This window comes from Rhinoraja longicauda, chromosome 10, assembly GCF_053455715.1.
Source record: "Rhinoraja longicauda isolate Sanriku21f chromosome 10, sRhiLon1.1, whole genome shotgun sequence".
NCBI classification, from domain to species: Eukaryota; Metazoa; Chordata; class Chondrichthyes; order Rajiformes; family Arhynchobatidae; genus Rhinoraja; species Rhinoraja longicauda.
This window is the reverse complement of record NC_135962.1, coordinates 9976693-9998655: the sequence shown is the minus strand read 5'-3', so window position 1 is coordinate 9998655 and position 21963 is coordinate 9976693. Positions and strand designations below refer to the sequence as shown.

Below are 21963 nucleotides of genomic sequence, written 5' to 3'. Positions count from 1 at the left end.
GGAGAGATGGAGAGAGGGAAAACAAGGGTTACTTGAAGTTAGAGAAGTCAATGTTCATACCGTTGGGGTGTAAGCTGCCCACGCGAAATATGAGGTGCTGTTCCTCCAATTTGCGCTGGGCCTCACTCTGACAATGGAGGAGGCCCAGGACAGCGTGGGAATGGGAGGGGGAGTTAAAGTATTGAGCCACTGGGTTATAAAAAAAGGAACCGGAGCTGGAATCCACGAGGTAGAAGATGGAGGCACAGACGAACAAATGTGGCTGTGGCAGAGGGTCTGGGTTGAAAGGTGGTCGTAGAGATGTAAAGAGGAATAAAGGTTGGCGAAGTTGGACAATGGCTAAGAAGAGAGCAAAGTTAAAATTATCAGCTGGTGTGGGTTCAGGAAAGAAATTGGTCAATGGTTTGGTACGAATAGAGCCAAGAAAATGGGAGTTGATTCAGATAGACTGGAGCACCTCAGAAGGAAGCTAATAAGGTGCAGAGGAACCATTTAGTTTGGGAAACTGAGCTGAGAAAGTAAAGAAGCTATGGAATCACCTTTGAATATCAAAGGATTTTAGGAGATCCTCCTTGGATCACTGGATGGGGCCAGAGAGGAATGTGGTTTTGGAAGATTGTAGTGAGGAGAAACTGTTTCGGGAGAAAACGAGGAGTGTGGAAAATATTGTGTTGATGAGTTGGGCCAAAGAGCCTGTTTCTACGCTCTATGGGAAGGGGTTAGACAGTCAGAAACAAGAAGGTTGTGGCCTAAAGGCATAGGAAGATGTACTGACAGGGTTAGTGGAAGCTTCGTGTGGAACATAAACCAAATGTATCAAATGATTTGGTGCTGCATCGTTGTTCTAATACAACAAACACATGATAGACTCAAACATAGTCCCAAATATCCAAATTTACAAAGGCATAAGTGCATTGCCATGCAAGCACACACGCACAACAGATATGGCAACTTGGACAAGCCTAGAGATGCACAGACTTACAAAGTGTGGAGCAATGCCAGTGTATCTGAATGTGGCTGTTTTGGATAAGCAAGTTTCCTGGAAGGTTCTTGTCTCACTGAGTGCTGACCCTTGCTGACTGAGATCACACCGTGCCCGCACTTACTTCCACACCTGTGGGTCGTTCTCCACCAGGAGCTGCTCTTTTAAAAGGGTCTGCACCTTCAGATCCTGAAGGTTCAAGGACATGATGGTGTGGCAGGCCTCCATTCGGATCCCAGGCTCGTTCTCGTAATGAAGTGCCCAAAGTAGCAAGTCCTTCAGCTCCGCAGTCACGTGTCCAATGGCACCTAAAGCTTCTCCATCAACATCCAAGTAACAAGAATCAGCATGGAACATTATCAGAATCTAGACATCAGTACAGAGTAAAAGCACATCCACAAAACAAGAAAGTTATGGTAGAAAGGAACAGGAGGATGTACTGACAGGTTTAGTGGAAGAGTTTTGTGTGAAAAGTAAACCAAATGGAACAAATGATCTGGTGCTTTTTCATTTTCGGAGCAGCAATATGGGCAGGACACAGTATAGCTCTGGGGAGTGTTGTAGAGCATAGCTCAGAGCATTGAATATAGAATTTGGGAGATACAGACACAAAATGCTGGAGTAACTCAGCGGGACAGGCAGCATCTCTGGAGAGAAGGAATGGATGACATTTCAGGTCAAGACCCTTCTTCAGATTGATCAGTCTGAAGAAGGGTCTCGACCCGAAATGTCACACATTCCTTCTCTCCAGAGATACTGCTTGGCCCGCTGGGTTACCCCAGCATTTTGTGTCTATCTTCAGTTTAAACCAGCATCTGCAGTTCTTTCCTACACATCCAAGTTGGGAGGTCATGTTGCAGTTGTATAAGATGTTGGTGAGGTCGCATTTAGTGTATTGTGTCTATTTTTCGGTCACCATGTTATAAGATGTTGTCGAGCTGGAAAGAGTACAGAGAAGATTTACGAGGATATTGCCAGGACTAGAGGGCATGAGCGAAAGGGCGAGGTTGAGCAGGCTAGAATTCTATTCCTTGGAGCTTAGGAGGATGAGGGGTGATGTAATCAAGGTGTACGAACTCATGAGACAAATAGATCGGGTAGACACACAGAGTCTCCTGCTCAGAGTTGGGGAATCAAGAACCAGAGGACAGGTTGAAGGTGAGGGGGGGAAAAATGTAATAGGAATCTGAGGGGTAACTCGGACATTTGATGACAGTGGCACAAAGTATTGTTGTACATATGAGGTCCCTACAGGTTTCAACGGGTAGGTGGAGACAACGGTGCTTTGGTGTTACACCTTTAGCCAGGCCAGTGTACCAGTCTCACAGCATCTCTCTCTACATCTGCACTCTATTAACATGAGTGATTGACCTTCCCAAGATTAAACAGCCTCCAATGTGACATTTTACCAACCCCCTCCCCTGGAGTCAAACATCACGGAAACAGACCTTTCGGCCAACTCATCCTTGATGAGCAAGGTGCCCCAAGCAAGTCCCATTTGCTTGCATTTGACCACATCCCCCTCGTCTTTCCCTACCCGCCTCACCTACCTACTTTGGCAGCTCATTCCACATGCACACCAGGCTCTGTTGGAAGAATTTGCCCCACAGGGGTTGCTATTAAATCTTTCCCCTTCCACCTTAAACCTATGTCCTCTGGTTGCCCTACTTAATTCTCCTACTCTGGGTAAAAGACTCTGAATTCACTTTATCTATTCATCCCACGAGGTCATCTCGCAGCCTCATGCGTTCCAAGGAATAAAGTCCTAGCCTGCCCGACCTCTCCCTATACTTCAGACCCTCGAGTCCTGGCAGCATCCTTGTAAATGTTCCCTGCACTCTTTCCCGCTGAATAACATCTTTCCTATAGCAGGGTGACCAAAATTGATCACAATACTCCAAGTGAGGGCCCCATGTGGAGGTCCTTACTCCATCCTCCCGCTCCCACCCTGATCATTCCTGCAAGTCCTTCAGTGTGCCTGTAATGGCAGTGTATTGCAATGGACGTGCCTCCTTGACAAGCCATCCAGACTCATTGAGACGTCCGTATATTGGAGACACTCACCCTCAGAGACACAGTCATGAGGTTGCACCCCACCCCTCTCCCCTCTACCCTCTCCCGTAACTGTGCTCCGTTTGGAGCAAGTCTGGGCTCCATCATTGTGGGGAAGTGGAGCCGCTGCATTGGTACATTGCTGGGATGATGGATTGCACCTACCCTTGATGGCGTGGGCTTTCACCTTCCAGATGTGGTCAGACTGCATCAGGCGCAGCAGGTGAGCAAGAACCTAGAGGTGACACAGGGGTTACTCAGACTTCACTGCTCCTCTCCCAGCTTTCCCAAACAACAAACGTTTCTGGCCCACTGGCCAGCATGGGAGTTGGCTGACATCCATCAAGGAACGGTATGCTCTCCAACTTCCCAGCTGGAATAAGTGGAGTTGAATCCAGTGGGAAGCCGTGCTCCTCACTGAGCGGATTGGAAAGACTGGCCCTTTGTCGGTCGCACACACTGAGGTGAGTGCAGCTGAGGCTGGGCCACTGGTGCAGGCAGGGCAACTACACAATGACTGAGTGGTGCCAGGCAGAGGTCACGGTTTACCCAGGGAAAGCTAACATGTGTGGGATCACCTTTGACACAAACTGTGTCCACCTTCACGTGTTATTTGACAACAGCACTTGAGAAACCAGCACTGGTAAAATGTAATCAGTGATTGCAGTCAAAGGAAGAAACCAACCATCAGTTCATTTCTTTCACAGCGTTTTAAGCAGCTTCCAAGCCTTGGCCCTCAAGATTGGAGATGCCTTGGGCGAGAAATTTAAACATTGAATTACAGGTGGGCAATGTAGAATAGACAGTCAGGGGTTGGTAAGTCTGGATGGGAAGTTAGGTAATGGCAATTAAGGACTAGAAATTAGGGAGGGAGATTATGTCCCTAAAGTCTAAAAGGGCTTTTTTGAAAATTTAGGAAAGGCAAATTTTTGGAATGTGTAATTGGGACAGAAAATTAGGAGTAAGCAACCTGAGATGAGGACTGGGCAGTTTTGGATGTGAAATGAGAAAAGGGCAATGTCTTTTTATGCAAGAGAATGTGGGCTTTGCAGGCTGAGCCAACATTTAATTCCCGATCGATAGCTGTCCTTGATATGGTGGTGGTGTGCTGCCTCCTTGAACCACTGCAGACTTGTGATATGGGCACACCCTGAAAGCTGGTGGGGAGGGAGTTCCACAATTTGGACCCAGCCAAGGGGTTTCAAGTCGGGCTGTGTGGACGACAACCTCCAGGCAGTTTCCCAAGCTTTTGTTGCCTTTGCCCTTTTAGACTTTAGAGATACAGCACGGAAACGGGCCCTTCAGACCACCGAGTCCATGTTGACCATTGATCACCCCATACACTAGCAATATCCTACATACTCGGGACAATTTTACCAAAGCCAATTAACCCACAAACCTGTACGTCTTCAGAATGTGTGAGGAAACCAGAGCACCCAGAGAAAACCCACGCAGTCACAAGGAGAACATACAAACTCCGTACAGACAGCACCCGTAGTCAGGATCGAACCCGGGTCTCTGGTGCTGTTAGGCTGCAACTCTACCACTGTGCTGGCCTGAGCTGGTAGAGGTAGCGGTAGAGGCAGTGGAAAGGTGCTGAATAAGAAGTCTTGGTGAGTTGCTACAGTGCATCCCGCTGAAGGTACAAACTGTTGCTTCTGTGCCTCAGTGATGGAGTGAGTGAATGATTGTGGATGGGATGTCTATCAACGAGCTACTACATCAGGTATGATATCGAGTATTGTTGAAGCTGCACTGATCCAGACTAGAGGAGATTATTCATCACACTCCTGACTTGAGCCTTGTACTGTAGATGGAGGATAGGATTTTAAGAGTTGGAAGGCGAGTTACTAAACCACAGAATTCCTACTTGGCACAGTGGCGCAGCGATAGAGTTGCTGCCTTACAGCGACCTGGGTTTGATCCCGACTATGGGCGCTGTCTGTAGGGAGTTTGTACGTTCTCCCCGTGACTGCGTGGATTTTCTCCGAGATCTTCGGTTTCTTCCCACACTCCAAAGACGCACAGGTATGTAGGTTAATTGGCCTGGTATTAATGTAAATTGTGCCTAGTGTGTGTAGGATAGTGTTAATGTGCGGGGATCGCTGGTTAGCACGGTCTCGGTGGGCCGAGGGGCATGTTTCCACGCTGTATCTTTAAACTTAACTAAACTAAACCTGTGCTTGTAGCCCAGGTTTAACTACTCCAGTTCAGTTTCTGGAGAATTAGGAGAGAGCATAGAGTGGCAAATTGAGCAGGTAGTTTGGGGTGGGTAATTAAGGAGAATCATTGAGGACAGAAAAGGATTGTGATGGGAAATTAAGGATGGGTGATTATGGATGTATAATTAAGGAATAGAAATAGAAAGTATAAAATTATAGATGGGAAATTAGTGACAGATACATCTAAAAATGGGTAAGAATGGAATGGAGACGGGACAAATGGTCGTGGATGGGGAATTTGGTCAGACATTTATGGGTTGTCAATGAGGCACAGGCAAATTAAAAACGGACAACTTAAGAGTGGCAATTATAGATGGAAAATCGGTAACAAACAGCTCGGGATGAGAAGCATCAGCACAAAACTGTTGATGCCAAAAACCTGAAAATGTTGGAAACACTCAACAGATCAGGCAGCAGCTGACGGACAGAGTTAACGTATCAGTCCTGATGAGACCTGTTTGCAGCTCTTTCTGTTTAAGGATCTGGCATTTAGGGATTGGACACTGGAAAAGCTAAAGTGGGAAAGGGCAAATCAAAAAGGAAATTAGGAATTGGGAGTTTGGATTGGGCAACTTAGCATGGAAGATTATTGTATGACAGCATCAAAGAAGGGTCACATTCGGCCCACTGAGTCTGTGCCGACCAACAATCACCCTGTACACTAGTTCTATCTTATAATGTAAGGACGATTTACAGAAGCCAATGAACCTACAGACCCGCACATCTTTGGAGTGTGGGAGGAAACCGGAGCATCCAGAAGAAACCTACGTGGTCACAGGGAGAACATGCAAACTCCGTACAAACAGCACCCATAGTCAGGATCAAATCAGGGTCTCGGGCGCTGGAACGCAGCAACTCTACCGCTCTGCCACTGTGCCGCCCACAGACTTCAACACTTCTCCACACCACATCTTCATCTAATTGCAATAATTCCTTGGGACAAAATCATGTGAGGAATAGATCGGGTAGATGCACAGAGTAGGGGAATCGAGGACCAGAGGACATAGATTCAAGGTGTGGGGGAAAAGATTTAATAGGAATCTGACGGGTAACTTTTTCACACAAAGGGTGGTGGGTGTACGGAACAACCTGCCAGAGGAGGTAGTTGAGGCTGGGACTATCCCATCATTTGAGAAACAGCTAGACAGGCACATGGTTGGGAAAGGTTTGGAGGGATAAGGACCAAGCGCAGGCAAGTCGGACTTGTGTAGCTGGGACATTGTTGGCCGGTGTGGGCAAGTTGGGCCGAAGGGCCTGTTTCCACACAGTATCCACTCTATGACATGACTTCACCATAATCGGTACCAGCAGTGAATGGGAAAACAGAAATAGGAATTTAGGAATGGAAAATTAGAAATGGGGCATTTGAAGGAACAATTAGGGGAGTGAAATTAAAAATAATAATTTAGTAGGAAATCAAAAGGAACAATGTTTTGTGATGAACTATGTGGGCTGGAAATTAGAGATGGACAATTTATCCCTGATCAGAGATTCTCCTACTGACATAAAGAATTAAGAAAACTATCTACTAAAACTAGCTATACTATCAACAAAACGGTGAACATTTGTGCCATTTACAAATAATGGTATTGTGCATCATGATTGCATTATGTGATCATAATGTGGTAATAAGTGATAGGAATAGAATTAGGCCATTCGGCCCATCAAGTCTACTCCGCCATTCAATCATGGCTGATCTGTCTCTCCCTCCTAACCCCATTATCCTGCCTTCTCCTCATAACCTCTGAAACCTGTCCTATTCAAGAATCTATCTACCTCTGCCTTAAAAATATCGACTGACTTGGCCTCCACAGCCTTTTGTGGCAAAGAATTCCACATATTCACCACCCTCTGACTAAAGAAATTTTCCTCATCTCCTTCCTAAAAAACGTCCTTTAATTCTGAGGCTATGACCTCCAGTCCTGGACTCTCCCACGAGTGGTTGTTGATGTTTACTGAACATTTCAGTACTGCCTCGAATTTTTAATTTTTTTTTTAAACAAACAAAATTTCCCTTATTCACTCTGTACCAAAGTTTAGAATTTGTGGATTCAAGTTTCAAACAATTGGCTAGGAATTAAGGACAGGGAATTTGTGATGGGAGTTACTGTATGTACGAGATTTTAAGTTCAATACGTTAACATATTTAAGGTCTACACACAACTCCTTGTGCATACAGGAAATTATGTAGGTAATTGAGGATGGGAAATTTGGGATGGGAAATAGGGGTGGGCAGTTGGGATATGCTATTGAACCAGGTCAAAATAGTGAAACTTGTTTTCTGTCCTGTTTTTCAGGCAGGGGAGAGAAAAATCACATCAGAACAGTTTCCTGCTCCCGAAGATAGACACAAAAAAGCTGGAGTAACTCAGCGGGTCAGACAGCATCTCTGTAGGAAAGGAATAGGTGACATTTCAGGTCGAGATGTCACCTATTACTTTTCTCCAGTGATGCTGCCTGACCCGCTGAGTTACTCCAGCTTTTTGTGTCTATCTTCAGTTTAAACCAGCATCTGTAGTTCCTTCCTACACTGTCTCCTGCTCCCTGTCTCAATGTTTTGTGGGGACAGAATAAGTGTGCCACGGTATTGTTCCCTGTACCTTCTCATCTTTTAACTTCAGCACACCAGCAGTTAGACATGCCTCCCTCCGCACGCCAATGAAGTCATCCTGGAAGCAGTTCAGGAAGCTGGGCATCAGCTTTCCTGTCATCACCCCGAGCTGGCCAATGCACGACAACGCTGCGATCCGTGTTCTGCTGTTCCCCTTGTCCAGCCTCTTCCTGCAAAATAATTTTTCCACTAGTGGGAGAGTCTAGGACCAGAGGCCATAGCCTCCGAATAAAAGGACGTACCTTTAGAAAGGAGATGAGGAGGAATTTCTTTAGTCAGATGGTGGTGAATCTATGGAATTCATTGCCGCAGACGGTTGTGGAGGCCAAGTCAGTGGATATTTTTAAGGTGGAGATTGACAGATTCTTAATTGGTACGGGTGTCAGGGGTTATGGGGAGAAAGCAGGAGAATGGGGTTGAGAAGGAAAGGTAGATGAGCCATAATTCAATGGCAGAATAGACTTGATGGGCCGAATGGCTTAATTCTGCTCCTAGTACTTATGAACCTCACATGGCCTCACATTTTGCCCCAAATGCAGACAGATCCCTTTGTTAATCCCACATGGCTATCGTGTGTGTGAACACTCGCACACTTGTCCTCGCACACCAACTCTCCCCTGGCTTCACTTCTCACACGCCTCCTTTACTCCTTGGGCAGTCCCTCAGTAAGGAGGATGGTTCCCTTGCACTCCGGGTATGTGGGTTCTGAGGTGGCTGGTGAGGACAGTGTGGGGTCCACAGACTCTCCACACACATGGCAGGGGGTGGGTGACAGGATTGATGGCCTGTGAGGTGGTGCACTGTTCCCACCACATATACAGAGTGCCTGACACACCAACCTGGCACTCCCAGTCCCATCCCAGGGCCTCTTGCTCCGTCACGAGTGGTCATGGGCCAGCGGGAGGGAGGCACCATTTATCTTTTTCAGTTCAGTTTCAGTTCAGTTTAGTGAAACGTGTACCGAGGTGCAGTGAAAGACTTTGGTTGCGTGCTAACCAGTCAGCAGAAAGACAATACAAGATTACAATCGAGCGATTCACAGTGTACAGATACATGATAAGGGAATGAAGTTTAGTGCAAGATAAAGCCAGTGAAACCCGATCAAGGATAGTCCAAGGGTCACCAATGAGGTAGATAGTGGTTCAGCACTGCTCTCTGGTGGTGGTGGGATGGTTCAGCTGCCTGATAGCAGCTGGGATGAAACCATCCCCTTCAAGGAGGCTTTGAGCACATCCTTGAATCTTTCTGTCTGTCCACGTGGTGATCTCCTCTCGTGAAAGACCATGACAGAACTGTGAAGTTGGGCATGCAAACAGGACAAAGCACACTGTCTGATCTTGGAGATGTGATATTAAGCAGCAAGTGTGGACAGATCAAGCGGAATACCTCAGTTAGGATGGCATCATCAGGAGCTCTGTGTCAGTGGAGCGAGCAGTTCACCTGCCCACACGCTTCCCCATCACCTCGAAACCCACCCCCTTCCCACCCTCACTCCTCACCTCACACCCCCTCACTCCTCACACCTCCCCAACCCCTCACACCCTCATTCCTCACACCCTTTCACTCCTCAATCACCCCTCCCCACCCCACACTCCTCACCCACCCCCTCCACCACCTCTCATTCCTGCCCCACCCCACACCCCTTCACACCTCACTCACCACCCCTCATTCCCCCACCCCTCATTCACCCCCCCACGCCTCCCCCCTCCCCCACCCCATTCCTCACCCACCCTTACTCCTCACACCCCCTCCTCACCCCCCACTCCACCCACCCCTCCCCACCCCTCACTCTTCCCCAACCCCTCCCTACCCCTCATTCCTCCCCCACCCCTCACCCACCCCCTCACATCCTCTCACTCCTTCCCCATCTCTCCCCCACCCCTCACACCCCCTCACTCATCCCTCACACCCCCTCCACACCCCTCATTCCTCACCCACTCCTCCCCACCACCCACTCTCCCACCCATCCCCTACCCTGGTCACCCACCTCCTGCCCCATCTGCTTTGTGGGTTAATGGGGACACTTACGAGGAGAGAAATTTGTCCTTTGCCCATCATAGCTTTTATGAAGTTACAGAGCTGTGCCAACATGGTATTCAAAGGTTGTAATAAAAGTCCAGGTGCTGAAAACAAATCAACACTAATGCAGCAATGCTGCCGCAGAGCAGAGATGGTGATCAGAGGATGTACGCTGCCCTCTGGGCACGACCCCTCCGGGCACCACTCCTCTGGGCACCACCCCTCCGGGCACCACCCCTCTGGGCACCACCCCTCCGGGCACCACCCTTCCGGGCACCACCTTTCTGGGCACCACCCCTCTGGGCACCACCCCTCTGGGCACCACCCCTCTGGGCACCACCCCTCTGGGCACCACCCCTCCGGGCACCACCCCTCCGGGCACCACCCCTCCGGGCACGACCCCTCCGGGCACGACCCTTCCGGGCACCACCCTTCTGGGCACCACCCCTCTGGGCACCACCCCTCTGGGCACCACCCCTCTGGGCACCACCCCTCTGGGCACCACCCCTCCGGGCACCACCCCTCCGGGCACCACCCCTCTGGGCACCACCCCTCTGGGCACCACCCCTCTGGGCGCCACCCCTCTGGGCACGACCCCTCTGGGCACGACCCTCTGGCCATTTGAAGATTCACGCAACCCTGCACCACTCACTGCAGCTCATCGTGGACTTTCTTCCCCAGCCCCAGGGATCCCAGTGACTGTGTGGCTGCTTGGCGGACATTGCTGTTCCAGTCATTCCACATCAGGTGGACAATCTTCTGGGTCAGATCCTGGACATCAAGACAGAGGCAAACATTTTTATTCCACTGCTGCAGATGGAATGGCACAGGAAACTCTTACATCAACCTAGACATTTTCTGCCACATGTACTGCAAACTATACATTTGGAAAGGCAGCCAGGCTAGGGGGAAATCTTATTCAATGCAGGAACAGTGTCTAAATAATTAGCAGTGTGCGCAAAGAAACAAAAAAACCTGGGAAATAGTATAGTATCGCACAGAAACTGATCAACGGATCAGTGTTTCTCTCAGGACCTGTGTGAATGGGATGCACTTCAATTGTCCTCCTTTCAGTGGAAGGGACAGACACTGATTGTAATCTTGTTTCCCAGCGCAGATTACTGGACAGGTCTCATCAGGCAACCCAGTGATACAACAACTGGCCCAAGGAGTTGCAGTTTAAGAACAGGGAGGTTTTGTTCCAGGTGTACAGGGAGTTAGCAAGGCCATGCTGGAAAACTGCACTGTTTTAGTCCCCTTGCCTAAGAAAGGATATGGTAGCACTGGGGCCGATCCAAAGGAGATTCACAAGGCTAACTCTGGGAATGAGAGGATTGTCTTTTCAAGAGAGACTAGGCAGTTTAGGGCAGTATTCCTTGGTGTTTAGAAGAATCAGTTGTGACCTTGTTCAAACATGTCAGATCCTGAGGGGGGTTGTTGGGTAGATGTGGCTGGGAAGGTATGGAGATGCTTCCACTGGTGGGAGAATCACAAACAAGGGATCTAAATTCCAAGATCAGAGCCAGTCATTTAAATCCGAGCTATGTAAACATTTCTGCTTGCTGAGGGTGGTGATTCACTGTAATTCCCTGCCCCAGAAAGTTGTGGAAGCTAGATTGTTGCTCTTGGTTTTTACTTCCCTCACTGTGAGCCTCCTCTTCTGAATTTAGAAATGTTCCCAATCCAAGGCTTATGTCTTTTCCTTTAGTTTGATATTATTTTTCTTTTCTTGATTGACAATAACTGCACCACTTTTCTTGTTGTTTCATTACAGGGCTTTGAAAGCCAAATCTTACCTCCTTAAATATTAACTATTTTTGATTGACCCCGATAAATTTTAGTTTCGGAATCCTCCGTGATCAACTCCAATCTCATACCTTTCTAGTTTGTTTTGTAACCCCAGTTTCTGATACTTTTATTCTTTATATAACATTCGATCATCCCATTACGATCACTGTTCCCTTAAGGCCCATTAACTTCCAGATCATGAATTAACCCCTTCTCATTACACAGTAATAGTTAAAATAATCTGGCGCCTTGGAAAATCATCTCTGAAATAACCTGTAAGCTCATTCTTCGTGCTATTCCTGCTCATTTTCTCTGTCCCATCTTCTTGCAAATTAAAGCCGTCCAGATTGTTGTTTTACCATTGCCGCTGTGCATGCCCTGAAACTTGCTGCTCGTGGACCTGGAACCCCAGTTGTACCAGGCATCACAAACCAGTCTTGCATCTGTTCCGAGCTGAACCAAGATAATACAAATACAAAGGGGGAAGACATCCCCACAAATAAGAGGCTGGAATCTATAACAGGATTTCAAGCCTACCATGTTAAGTGATCCGCGCAGGCAGGACAGGACCTTGCACGCCAGCACCTTTTTCTTCCAATTGCGACTGTTCAGCTGGTGGGCCACCATAAAGTGCACCAGGGTCTGTTTAAAGAGAGAGCACATCATCCAAACACCAGCAGGAAACACTGCAGGACCTCTCTATCGAATGGTGCCAAGACACGAGCTAAGGTTTTTGAATAGAAACGGTGAACTCTCTAAATACTCGGCAGGTCTTGCCGTATCTGTGGGAAGATAAGCAGAGCTCACGATTCTGGTCAAAGACCCTTCATTCGGATTGGAAAGGAGACATAACACGGTTAAGATGACGGGAAGGTGGGGCGGGAGATATCTCTGACAGGGTAAAACCAAGATGACCATGGGAATAAGTTGTGAATGAGATTACCTGGTCTGTGAAAGAATGGTGACAGTTAAAGAGTGAGAATATGGACAAAAAATATATTGGAGTTGCAGAATACGGGAGAGGAAGATGTGCCCGGTAGGTCAGGCTGAGCATGAAATCCAATCCCGGGAGAAATAAGTACAAGAAAATAAAACAGACAGCTGAGCCAATATCACAGGGGAGTGACCAATACAGACCGAAAAATCAAATTATCGGAAGCTGTGGGATTTAATAATAAATCCATAAAGCTGCAACCTGTCCAGATGGAAAATGAGATTTTGCTCCTCAAGCTTGCAATGGGCCTCACTGTAACAGTGCAGGAGGCCAAAAAGTGAAAGTTCAGACTGAACACAGGTGCTCTGCAAAACGATCGCTCAATCTGTGTTTGGTTTCTCCAAAGTAGAGGAGACCACATTGTGAATTCAACACACCGCATTAGAAGAAGTTCGTGAATCGCTGCCTTACTTGCGAAGACTATTTGGGTCCCTGGATAGGGGGAAGTGTCTCAAGAAAGGGAAGGGTATACCTCCTATTCTTCTAAACTCCAAGGAATACAAGTTCCAGCCACAGAGACACCCATCTCATCCCAGGTGTTAGATTGGGTAGTTGTTTAGAAATGTTAATTTATTTCTTTTTAATTACTTTGCAAATATTTCTAAACACCTGTTTTCGTTTTTTTAATTATGGGGTATTGTGTGTAAATTGGTGATTTAAAAAATCAATTTAATCCATTTTAAAATAAGGCTGTAACGTAGCAAAATGTGGAGAAAGTGAAGGGGTCCGAATACTTTTTGTCTGTGACAGCCAGTTTCAGTCCATTGCCAACACTTCTCCCAAGACCCTTGGGCCCTTAATTTATGCACCAGCCTCTATCATGGCACCTTGTCAAATGTATTCTGGAAATCTAAATCTGCTTCTTTTTTTGAACAAGGGAGTCAATTTGGCTATTTTCCAATTTTCTGGTACCCTCCAGGAATTTGGAGAGTTCAGAAAATATTTTGAACAATTTCTACCATCCCTGCAGCCACTTCCAAGTGATTTGTACATCCTTAGCAATCCTGAGTTTCTTTAATACTTTATCGCTTGTCATTGGGACTTCAAAAGATTCACCTTGTATTTTAAATTAGCCCATCTGTTATCTTCAGGTTATTTGCAGTCCTCAACGGTAAAAATTTGATTGAACATATTTGCTGTTTTTTTTTGTATCTTGTTAATTATTCACCAGCTGTGTTCTTTCAAGCTCCTGCACCGACCTTATCCACCTTCCTTTGGGTACATTCACACAACTCTTATCCAGTCTGAAGAAGGGTCTCGACCATAAAATGTCATCTATTCCTTTTCTCCAGAGATGCTGCCTGACCCGCTGAGTTACTCCAGCATTTTGTGTCCATCTTTGGTGTAAACCAGCGCCTATTGATAGTTTGATACCCCTTGTTGGTTCCTAGTCATAGAATCATGCAGCACATAAATGGGCCCTATCAAGCACTTTCCATGCTGGCCATGATGCCTCTCTATACCTAACCCAATTGGCCTATATCTCTCCATTCCTTTCCTATCTTAGGTCCTGTCCAAATGTCTTTTAACCAGTTCACTGCCACGTCTATTGGCCATGACTCGAGTATACTCGGGGGTGGCACTGAACAGGTTAAACATGGTGTAACCGTACCTGTCTCTATTACCTACATTCCAGAATTTACTAGTTCACCATTTCACCAACTGTGGATCCAATACTCTTGTTGGTTTACCCTACCCTCTGTTAACATCTCTAGAACTAAAACTCCCAGTGGCAGGTCCAATCATCCTCACATTAACATGTTTCATTGCAAACTCTTTTTCAAAAACTTCCAGCCTGCAAGGCAAACCTTTCCACCTGGGAGTTTCTAAATTCGAGCTAGTCCTGAATTGTGCATCTTTGGTGGATGGGTGGTTGTGATGGAGCATGTCTGTGGGGGCGAGTAGGGTCTGGTAGGCAGGTTTACGTACTGTCCTCTCACTGAGAGGGCCCAGGATCAGGCAGACTTGCTTCATAGTCTGCTCATCAGGCGTGTCAAAAAGATGCAGGATTATTCTGTTGACCACAGGATAACTACCATCGCCATGGAGAGCCAGACCTTGTGCTGCAATCCAGCCATCAACCTCGTTTCCTGGAATTCAAAAGGAAAATGTTAATGGCTGGAGACTCCGGCCCAATTCTGCCCACCCAATGCCAACCAATGATCAGCACCTTCGCACTTTGAATGAGTGGCCAGTGTATGAAGAGGTGGACCCTGTCACTATGCCACCAGGACCTCATGAAACAGTGAATGGGATAAGTGGAGATTGAATCGATCAGTCATCAATCCATCAGCCGCAGCTCAGTGACAGCTCTCCAGCCTCAGAGTCAGGAATCTGATGTACCACTCCAAGGACCTGGGTAGAAAATCAAGACCCTCCCCTGATGCAGTGAGAGGGGCACCACCAGAAGTCAGAAGTTCATAATTGATAGGAGCAGATTGAGACCATTCGGCCCATCAAGTCTACTCCGCTATTCAATCATGGCTGATCTATCTCTCCCTCTTAACCCCCTTCTCCTGCCTTCTCCCCACCTGTACTAATTAAGAATCTATCTATCTCTGCCTTAAAGATATCCATTGGCGGCCTTACAGCCTTCTGTAGCAATGAATTAAACAGATTAACCACCCTCTGACGAAAGAAATTTCTCCTAATCTCCTTCCTCAAGGAACATCCTTTAATTCTGAGGCTATGGCCTCTGGTGCTAGACTCTCCCACTAGTGAAAACATCCTGTCCACGTCCACTCTGTCCAGGCCTTTCACTATTTGAAGTGGAATTGTCCAGCTGAATCCTCATCCCTCCTCTCAGGTGAATGTAGAAGATCAGGCAGCACTGGTGACAACGAGCAGCAGTGTTCCTACTCCTGTCCTGGCCAGCATTTATACCCCAAAAGTTCAAATACTAACAGAAGAATCATCTGCTTATAATCCCCTGCATTGTGTGGGATTTTATTCTACTCTGCTGCCTCCCATTCCCTTCTCAACAATAAATGTCAGAGCTATTTCGTTGGCCATTGGCCATTTTTGAACAACCAGTGGTTGGGAAAGGCACTAAATAAATTCAAAGACTCTAGTGGAGTTATGCAGTCTATATACAGTCTACAAACAGCTTGGAAACCGGTCCTTCGGCCCAACTCAACCATGATGCACCAGCCTCACGTTTGGCCATAGACCCCTATAATAAATCAGAGAGCAATAGTTTTTTTTACCATGAAGGAGGGTATCCTGCAGAATCTCTTTGACCTTTTCATTCATCTTCTCCATCGCGACGTGGCAAATTGCTGCAGCCAGCCTCACACGTTGGTGGTCACTATTGAGAGCTTCACTGATGAGTGGTTGCAGATTCTCCGGGACTGCTTTAACTTCATCATCAGCTCTTGAGTAAAGATGGATAGAATCTACGATTAAATTATTGGCATTTTAGAAATATTTAGTCACCTGAAAAATTTCACCTAGTTTAGTTTAGTTTAATTTAATTTATTGTCTTGTGTATCGAGGTACAGTGAAAGGCTTTTGTTCTGTGCTGTCCAGTCAACAGAAAGACAATACATGATCACAAACAAGCCATTCATAGTGTCCAGATACATGATAAGGGAGTAACGGAAATAAAACATCGTTTAGTTGCTCTTGGCCCTCTGTTCCTGGTTGCTCAGTGAGACACTCCAGGTTGAGGTCTGTGTTAAAAATAATCTCTGCATTTACAGATATCAACTTCTAGTCAACAAATCTGTAGATTTTTCTGCACTTTACCTTAACATATGAAGGACATTAAGTCACAATATGTCATCATTACTTCCCCAATAAAAACATCAGGTAAATTAAGTTAAGGGTGCCACACACAGGTCAAAGTGAATGTTTAAATAGTTTCATAAACCTTAATAATCACCTCTCTATTCCCTAAAGTTTACTTTTTATAAATGTGAAGACTTATTTTCCCTTTGGAATGTAATTAACATTGAAGTGTGCTTTGTATCTCTCATTTTCCACAGCTTCTTTATTTTCTTTCTTTCCAATTACTGCACACAACTTTACAAGTTAAATGTTCTGTTTTTTATCCCTGGTTCAATTTTGCCAAGGATTCTTCAAACTAATTGGTTGGGAAGACATCTGGCACAAGCTAAATGTTTCATAATGATACATTCTCAATCAGAATATGGAGAATGTAAACTGATATCTACTTCATTGACTTGCCATCCCTTTAGTATCTACTCTCTGGTACTAAAGAATTTCAAAATAATCTGAAAGCAAAAGATTACAGATGTTGGAAATCTGAAATAAAAGCAGAAATGCTGGAAACACTCAACATGCTGAGCAGCATCTGTGGAGAGAGAAACAAGTTTAGGTTTCAGCTCAATTATCTTTTTATCTGAAGAAATATAATTGACCAGAAATGGTCAGTTTCTCTCTCCACAGATGCTGACTGGTCTGCTAAGTATTTCCAGCCTTTTCTATTTGAAGAATCTAGGCCCTGACCTTGACTCCTGCTCATCTGAGCATTTCTTGTTCACACCATGGCTCCACCTATTATTCCTACAGAGCACATGTTATTGAATAGGACGTATTGATTCTGTAACATGCCTTATCTATCTGGGCCGGCCTGCCTGCCATACAAGATCTTGTTAAATGCTTTACTAAAGTCCGTATGGATTATGCCTACTACCCTGCATTCACCAATCTTAGTTACTGCCTCATGAAAACTCAAATAGATTATTGAGACAGGATTTTCCCTACACAAAGATATGCTGACTCTCCTTAATCAGTCTCTGGCTTTCCAATTATATGTAAATCCAAATCTCTTAGCATTTACTCCAATAATTCCCCTACCATTGATATAAAGTTCACTGGCCTATGGGTACCTGCTGCCCATCTTAATTAAAACAACAACAGCTATCCTCCGTTTTTTGGTACATCAGCTGTGGCTAAGAAAGTTGCAAAAATCTTTGTCAGGCCCTCAGTTATCTTCTCCTTGTTTTCCATAGCAACTTGGTATCAACCTCACCTAGCCCTGGGACTTATACCCCCACACCCACACGTCCCAAGACATCTAACACTTCCACCTTCCTTATTCTGACCTGCTCCACATTGTCCACGTACCTTTCTGTGAACTCACTACCTTCTATTTCCTTCTCCTTGGTGAATACAAACAAAAAGTACTAATTTAGGTCTCACCATATCCCCTGGCTCCACACATAGAGGGCCACTCTTCCTGAGCTACCTGTCATGGGCCTCCTCCAGTGCCATAGTGAGGCCCACCGGAAATTGGAGGAACAGCACCTCATATTTCGCTTGGGCAGCTTGCAGCCCAGCGGTATGAACATTGACTTCTCCAACTTTAGATAGTCCCCCTGTCCCTCTCTTCCCCTCCCCCTTCCCAGTTCTCCCTCTATCTTCCTGTCTCCACCTATATCCTTCCTTTGTCCCGCCCCCCTGACATCAGTCTGCACGGTAGCGCAGCGGTAGAGTTGCTGCTTTACAGCGAATGCAGCGCCGGAGACACAGGTTCGATCCTGACTACGGGTGCTGCACTGTAAGGAGTTTGTACGTTCTCCCCGTGACCTGCGTGGGTTTTCTCCGAGATCTTCGGTTTCCTCCCACACTCCAAAGACGTACAGGTATGTAGGTTAATTGGCTGGGTAAATGTAAAAATTGTCCCTAGTGGGTGTAGGATAGTGTTAATGTACGGGGATCACTGGGCGGCACGGACTTGGAGGGCCGAAAAGGCCTGTTTCCGGCTGTAGATATATGATGATGATGATGATATGAATAAGGGTCTCGACCCGAAACATCACCCATTCCTTCTCTCCTGAGATGCTGCCTGACCTGCTGAGTTACTCCAGCATTTTGTGAAATAAATACCTTCCTGAGCTACCGTCTTCTTCCAATAATCTTTGCACATTATTATGGTATTCTCCTTAATCTTACCTGTGAGAGATTTTTCATGGCCCAGTTTTGCTCTACTAGTCTTGCCTTAAGTTATTTTCGACATGTTTTCTATTTCTCAAGAGACTCACTCAATTCTAGTGGCCAACACATGTCATATGTTTGCTTTGTTTTTCCTATTCAATCCTTCAATAACCTTTGTCATCCAAAGTTGCCAAATCTCTTGCCGACATTTCCTTTCACCTTTCAGAGAACATCCTGGCCCTGAGCTCTTACAAAATTCCCATTGAAGAGACTATCACTTGCCAGATGTTTCACCTGCAAGTATCTGCTCCTAATCTACTTTGTCAGGTCCACTCTTACGCTGTTGAGATCTGGCTTCCCCACCAATTTAGGACGAGGACCAACTTTATCCTATTCCAGAACTACCATTCTCATTGATACCAAGGATTGCAAGTCAGTTGTCTCAGACAAGGATATCAACAGACACATTGAACATCTATAACAATGCAGCGCAGCAATGCAATTTAGATGGTTTGAGTTTTTTAGATATATAACTGAAATAAAACCTTTGTCTTCTTCCAGCTTTGGTCGCTCAAGTGCTCCTGAGGCACAAGTTGCCAGGGCATTGAGCTGAACTTGACTGTGCATTGCTCCCAGGTCTCTTTCCAGTTCTTCCACAGTGATGTCCTGCCAATGAGAATCTAGCAACAAGAACACACATTACAATTGTACTTACAAAACAACCCTTGAACCTGAGCACTGTAACATGAGTGATAGAGTTTTATGCTCAGCATGGTCAAGAAGCAAAACAGGAAGAAATATATCCAAATTCACATGTTTCATGGATATTGGTTTGCATCAGGTTATAAATTCCTGAGGGGCCAACTCCCTGCTGATGGACAGGTACCCCGAATTTCAACATTTATTCCTTGGGTATTGATCTTTACTGGAGTGTGGGCTTTTCCCTCAGCATTTCACCAGTCCTCAAAGTATGAGTATAGGAGCAAAGAGGTCCTCCTGCAGTTGTACAGGCCCTGGTGAGACCACACCTGGGGTATTGTGTGCAGTTTTAGTCTCCTAATTTGAGGAAGGACATTCTTGCTATTGAGGGAGTGCAGCGTAGGTTCACAAGGTTAATTCCCAGGATGGTGGGACTGTCATATGATGAAAGAATGGAACAACTGGGCGTGTATTCACTGGAATTTAGAAGGATGAGAGGGGATCTTATAGAAACATATAAAATTATTAAGGGATTGGACAAGCTAGATGCAGGAAACATGTTCCCGATGTTGGGGGAGTCCAGAACCAGGGGCCACAGTTTAAGAATAAGGGGTAACCCATTTATAATGGAGATGAGGAAAAACCTTTTCACCCAGAGAGTTGTGAAATAGTGGAATTCTCTGCCTCAGAAGGCAGTGGAGGCCGATTCACTGGATGCATTCAAAAGAGAGTTAGATAGAGCTCTTAGGGTTAGAGGAATTAAGGGATATAGGGAGAAGGCAGGAACGGGTACTGATTGTGGATGATCAGCCATGATCAAATTGAATGGTGGTACTGGCTCGTAGGGCCGTATGGCCTACTCCCGCACCTACTTTCTATGTTTCTAAAGCCAATTGCTATCCTGAAGAAGGGTCTGGACCCGAAACGTCACCCATTCCTTTTCTCCAGAGATGCTGCCTGGCCCGCTGAGTTACCCCAGTATTTTGTGTCTCCCTTTGGTTGTGCTATCCTGGGACCCCCCTCAACAATCTGTGCCCCCTCTTCCCCCCGCCCCAGGATTGTACAGCCTCTTGAGAATTGACTTTTGGGGTAACCTGTAGTTCAGTAATCAGGCCTGCTAAGTGTACTCCAGTTAATCAACACTTACAAATGCTGATTCCTGAGGACTCAAGAGTTTATTCCCTAACAAGTGTCTGTGCCTGGGGAACCACAGGCAACCCGCAGCTGGTAAACACTTAATGAGCGCAATTAAATAGAAAACCTCATTGCGGCACAATGCAGAACAAATAACTGGTTTATTTTTGTTATTACAACCAGGATACTGGTCATGTTCAAAATTATATCTGGCCTTAACGAGAAAATATACAGTATTTTTTTTTAATGAGCTATAGAAAATGAGCATGAAAATACCAATGTACTCAAGCAACCCTCCCCTTCACCCAACCACTGGCAGCAATGCCCCTGCTGAACACTGAACACATTCTTTAGCTCCATTCACATGAGATGCAGAGACTCATATGGACCCCAGCTATGTGTTGGTCTGAACTGTTGAGATGACGTGTGGAATAGTTCTTCCTTCAGTCCTATCCAGACCCCCTCTCTCAACGTCTTTGCCGGTACATTGATGAGCCCATTGGGTGCTTTATAAATAATGAACTTTAAAATGTCTTCCCCTTCACGGCTAATTACCACCCTGTTCTTACCCTCACTGGCTCTTCCTTCCCCTTTCTTGACTTCTCTGTCTCCATATTAAGGGTCAGTGGCCAAAATCATTGTCTGCCCAAGAGTTTCACGTCAACCTTGACAGCAACTGCTCTAATTCTTAAGGACTCCATCCTATTAGAGAGTCATAGAGTCCTACAGCACAGAAAGAGGCCCTTCGGCCCATCGTGTCCGTGCTGCCCGTTACCAAACACAGTCTAATTTTAATCCCATTTTCCCGCATTTGGACCGTAGCCCTGAATGTTGTAGCATTTCAAGTGCCCATCCAAATGCCTCTTAAATGTTGTGAGTGTTCCCGCCTCCACCACCACCCCAGGCAGTGAGTTCCAGACTCCAACCACCCTCTGGGTGAAAAAGTTATTTCTCACATCCCCCCGAAACCTCCCTCCCCTTACCCTGTATCTATGTCCCCTCGTTGTTGAACCTTCCACCAGTGGAAGAAGTTCCCCACCATCTACCTTATCTATGCCCCTCATGATCTTGTACAACTCGATCATGTCCCCTCTCAGCCTTCTCTGCTCCAGGGAAAACAACCCCAGTCTGCTCAGTCCCTCCTCATAGCCGAGGCCCTTCATCCCTGGCAGCATCCTGGTGAATCTCCTCTGCACCCTCTCCAAAGCTACCACATCCTTTCTATAATGTGGTGACCAGAACTGTACACAATACTCCAGCTGTGGCCTCACCAGTGTTCTGTACAATTCCATCATTACCCCCCTACTTTTATATTCGATGCCCCGGCTAATGAAGGCCAGTAACCCATATGCCTTTTTGACCACCCTATCCACCTGTCCTGCTGCCTTCAAGGACTTGTATACCTGTACTCCAAGGTCCCTCTGTACCCCTGTCTTCCCTAGGGTCCTTCCATTCGTGGTGTACTCCCTCTCCAAGTTATTCCTGCCAAAGTGCATCACCTCGCACTTTTCAGGATTAAATTCCATCTGCCACTGCTCCGCCCATCTGACCATCTCATCTA

The 21963-nt window shown here is 46.2% G+C and overlaps 1 protein-coding gene across 3 annotated transcripts in view; it reads right to left on the bottom strand.

The window, feature by feature from the left end:
- The window catches only part of heatr4 (HEAT repeat containing 4), a 45124-nt gene that overhangs the window by 2349 nt on the left and 20812 nt on the right, over positions 1–21963 (bottom strand). For all 3 annotated transcript variants that reach the window (XM_078407092.1, XM_078407093.1, XM_078407091.1), the window contains exons 6-13: positions 19115–19249; positions 15875–16063; positions 14598–14758; positions 12212–12316; positions 10539–10657; positions 7857–8037; positions 3200–3269; positions 1107–1296 (exon numbers count right to left, since the gene is read on the bottom strand). In XM_078407092.1, the coding sequence (XP_078263218.1) occupies positions 1107–1296; positions 3200–3269; positions 7857–8037; positions 10539–10657; positions 12212–12316; positions 14598–14758; positions 15875–16063; positions 19115–19249 (1150 nt within the window). The remainder of the gene's footprint in view (positions 1–1106; positions 1297–3199; positions 3270–7856; positions 8038–10538; positions 10658–12211; positions 12317–14597; positions 14759–15874; positions 16064–19114; positions 19250–21963) is intronic.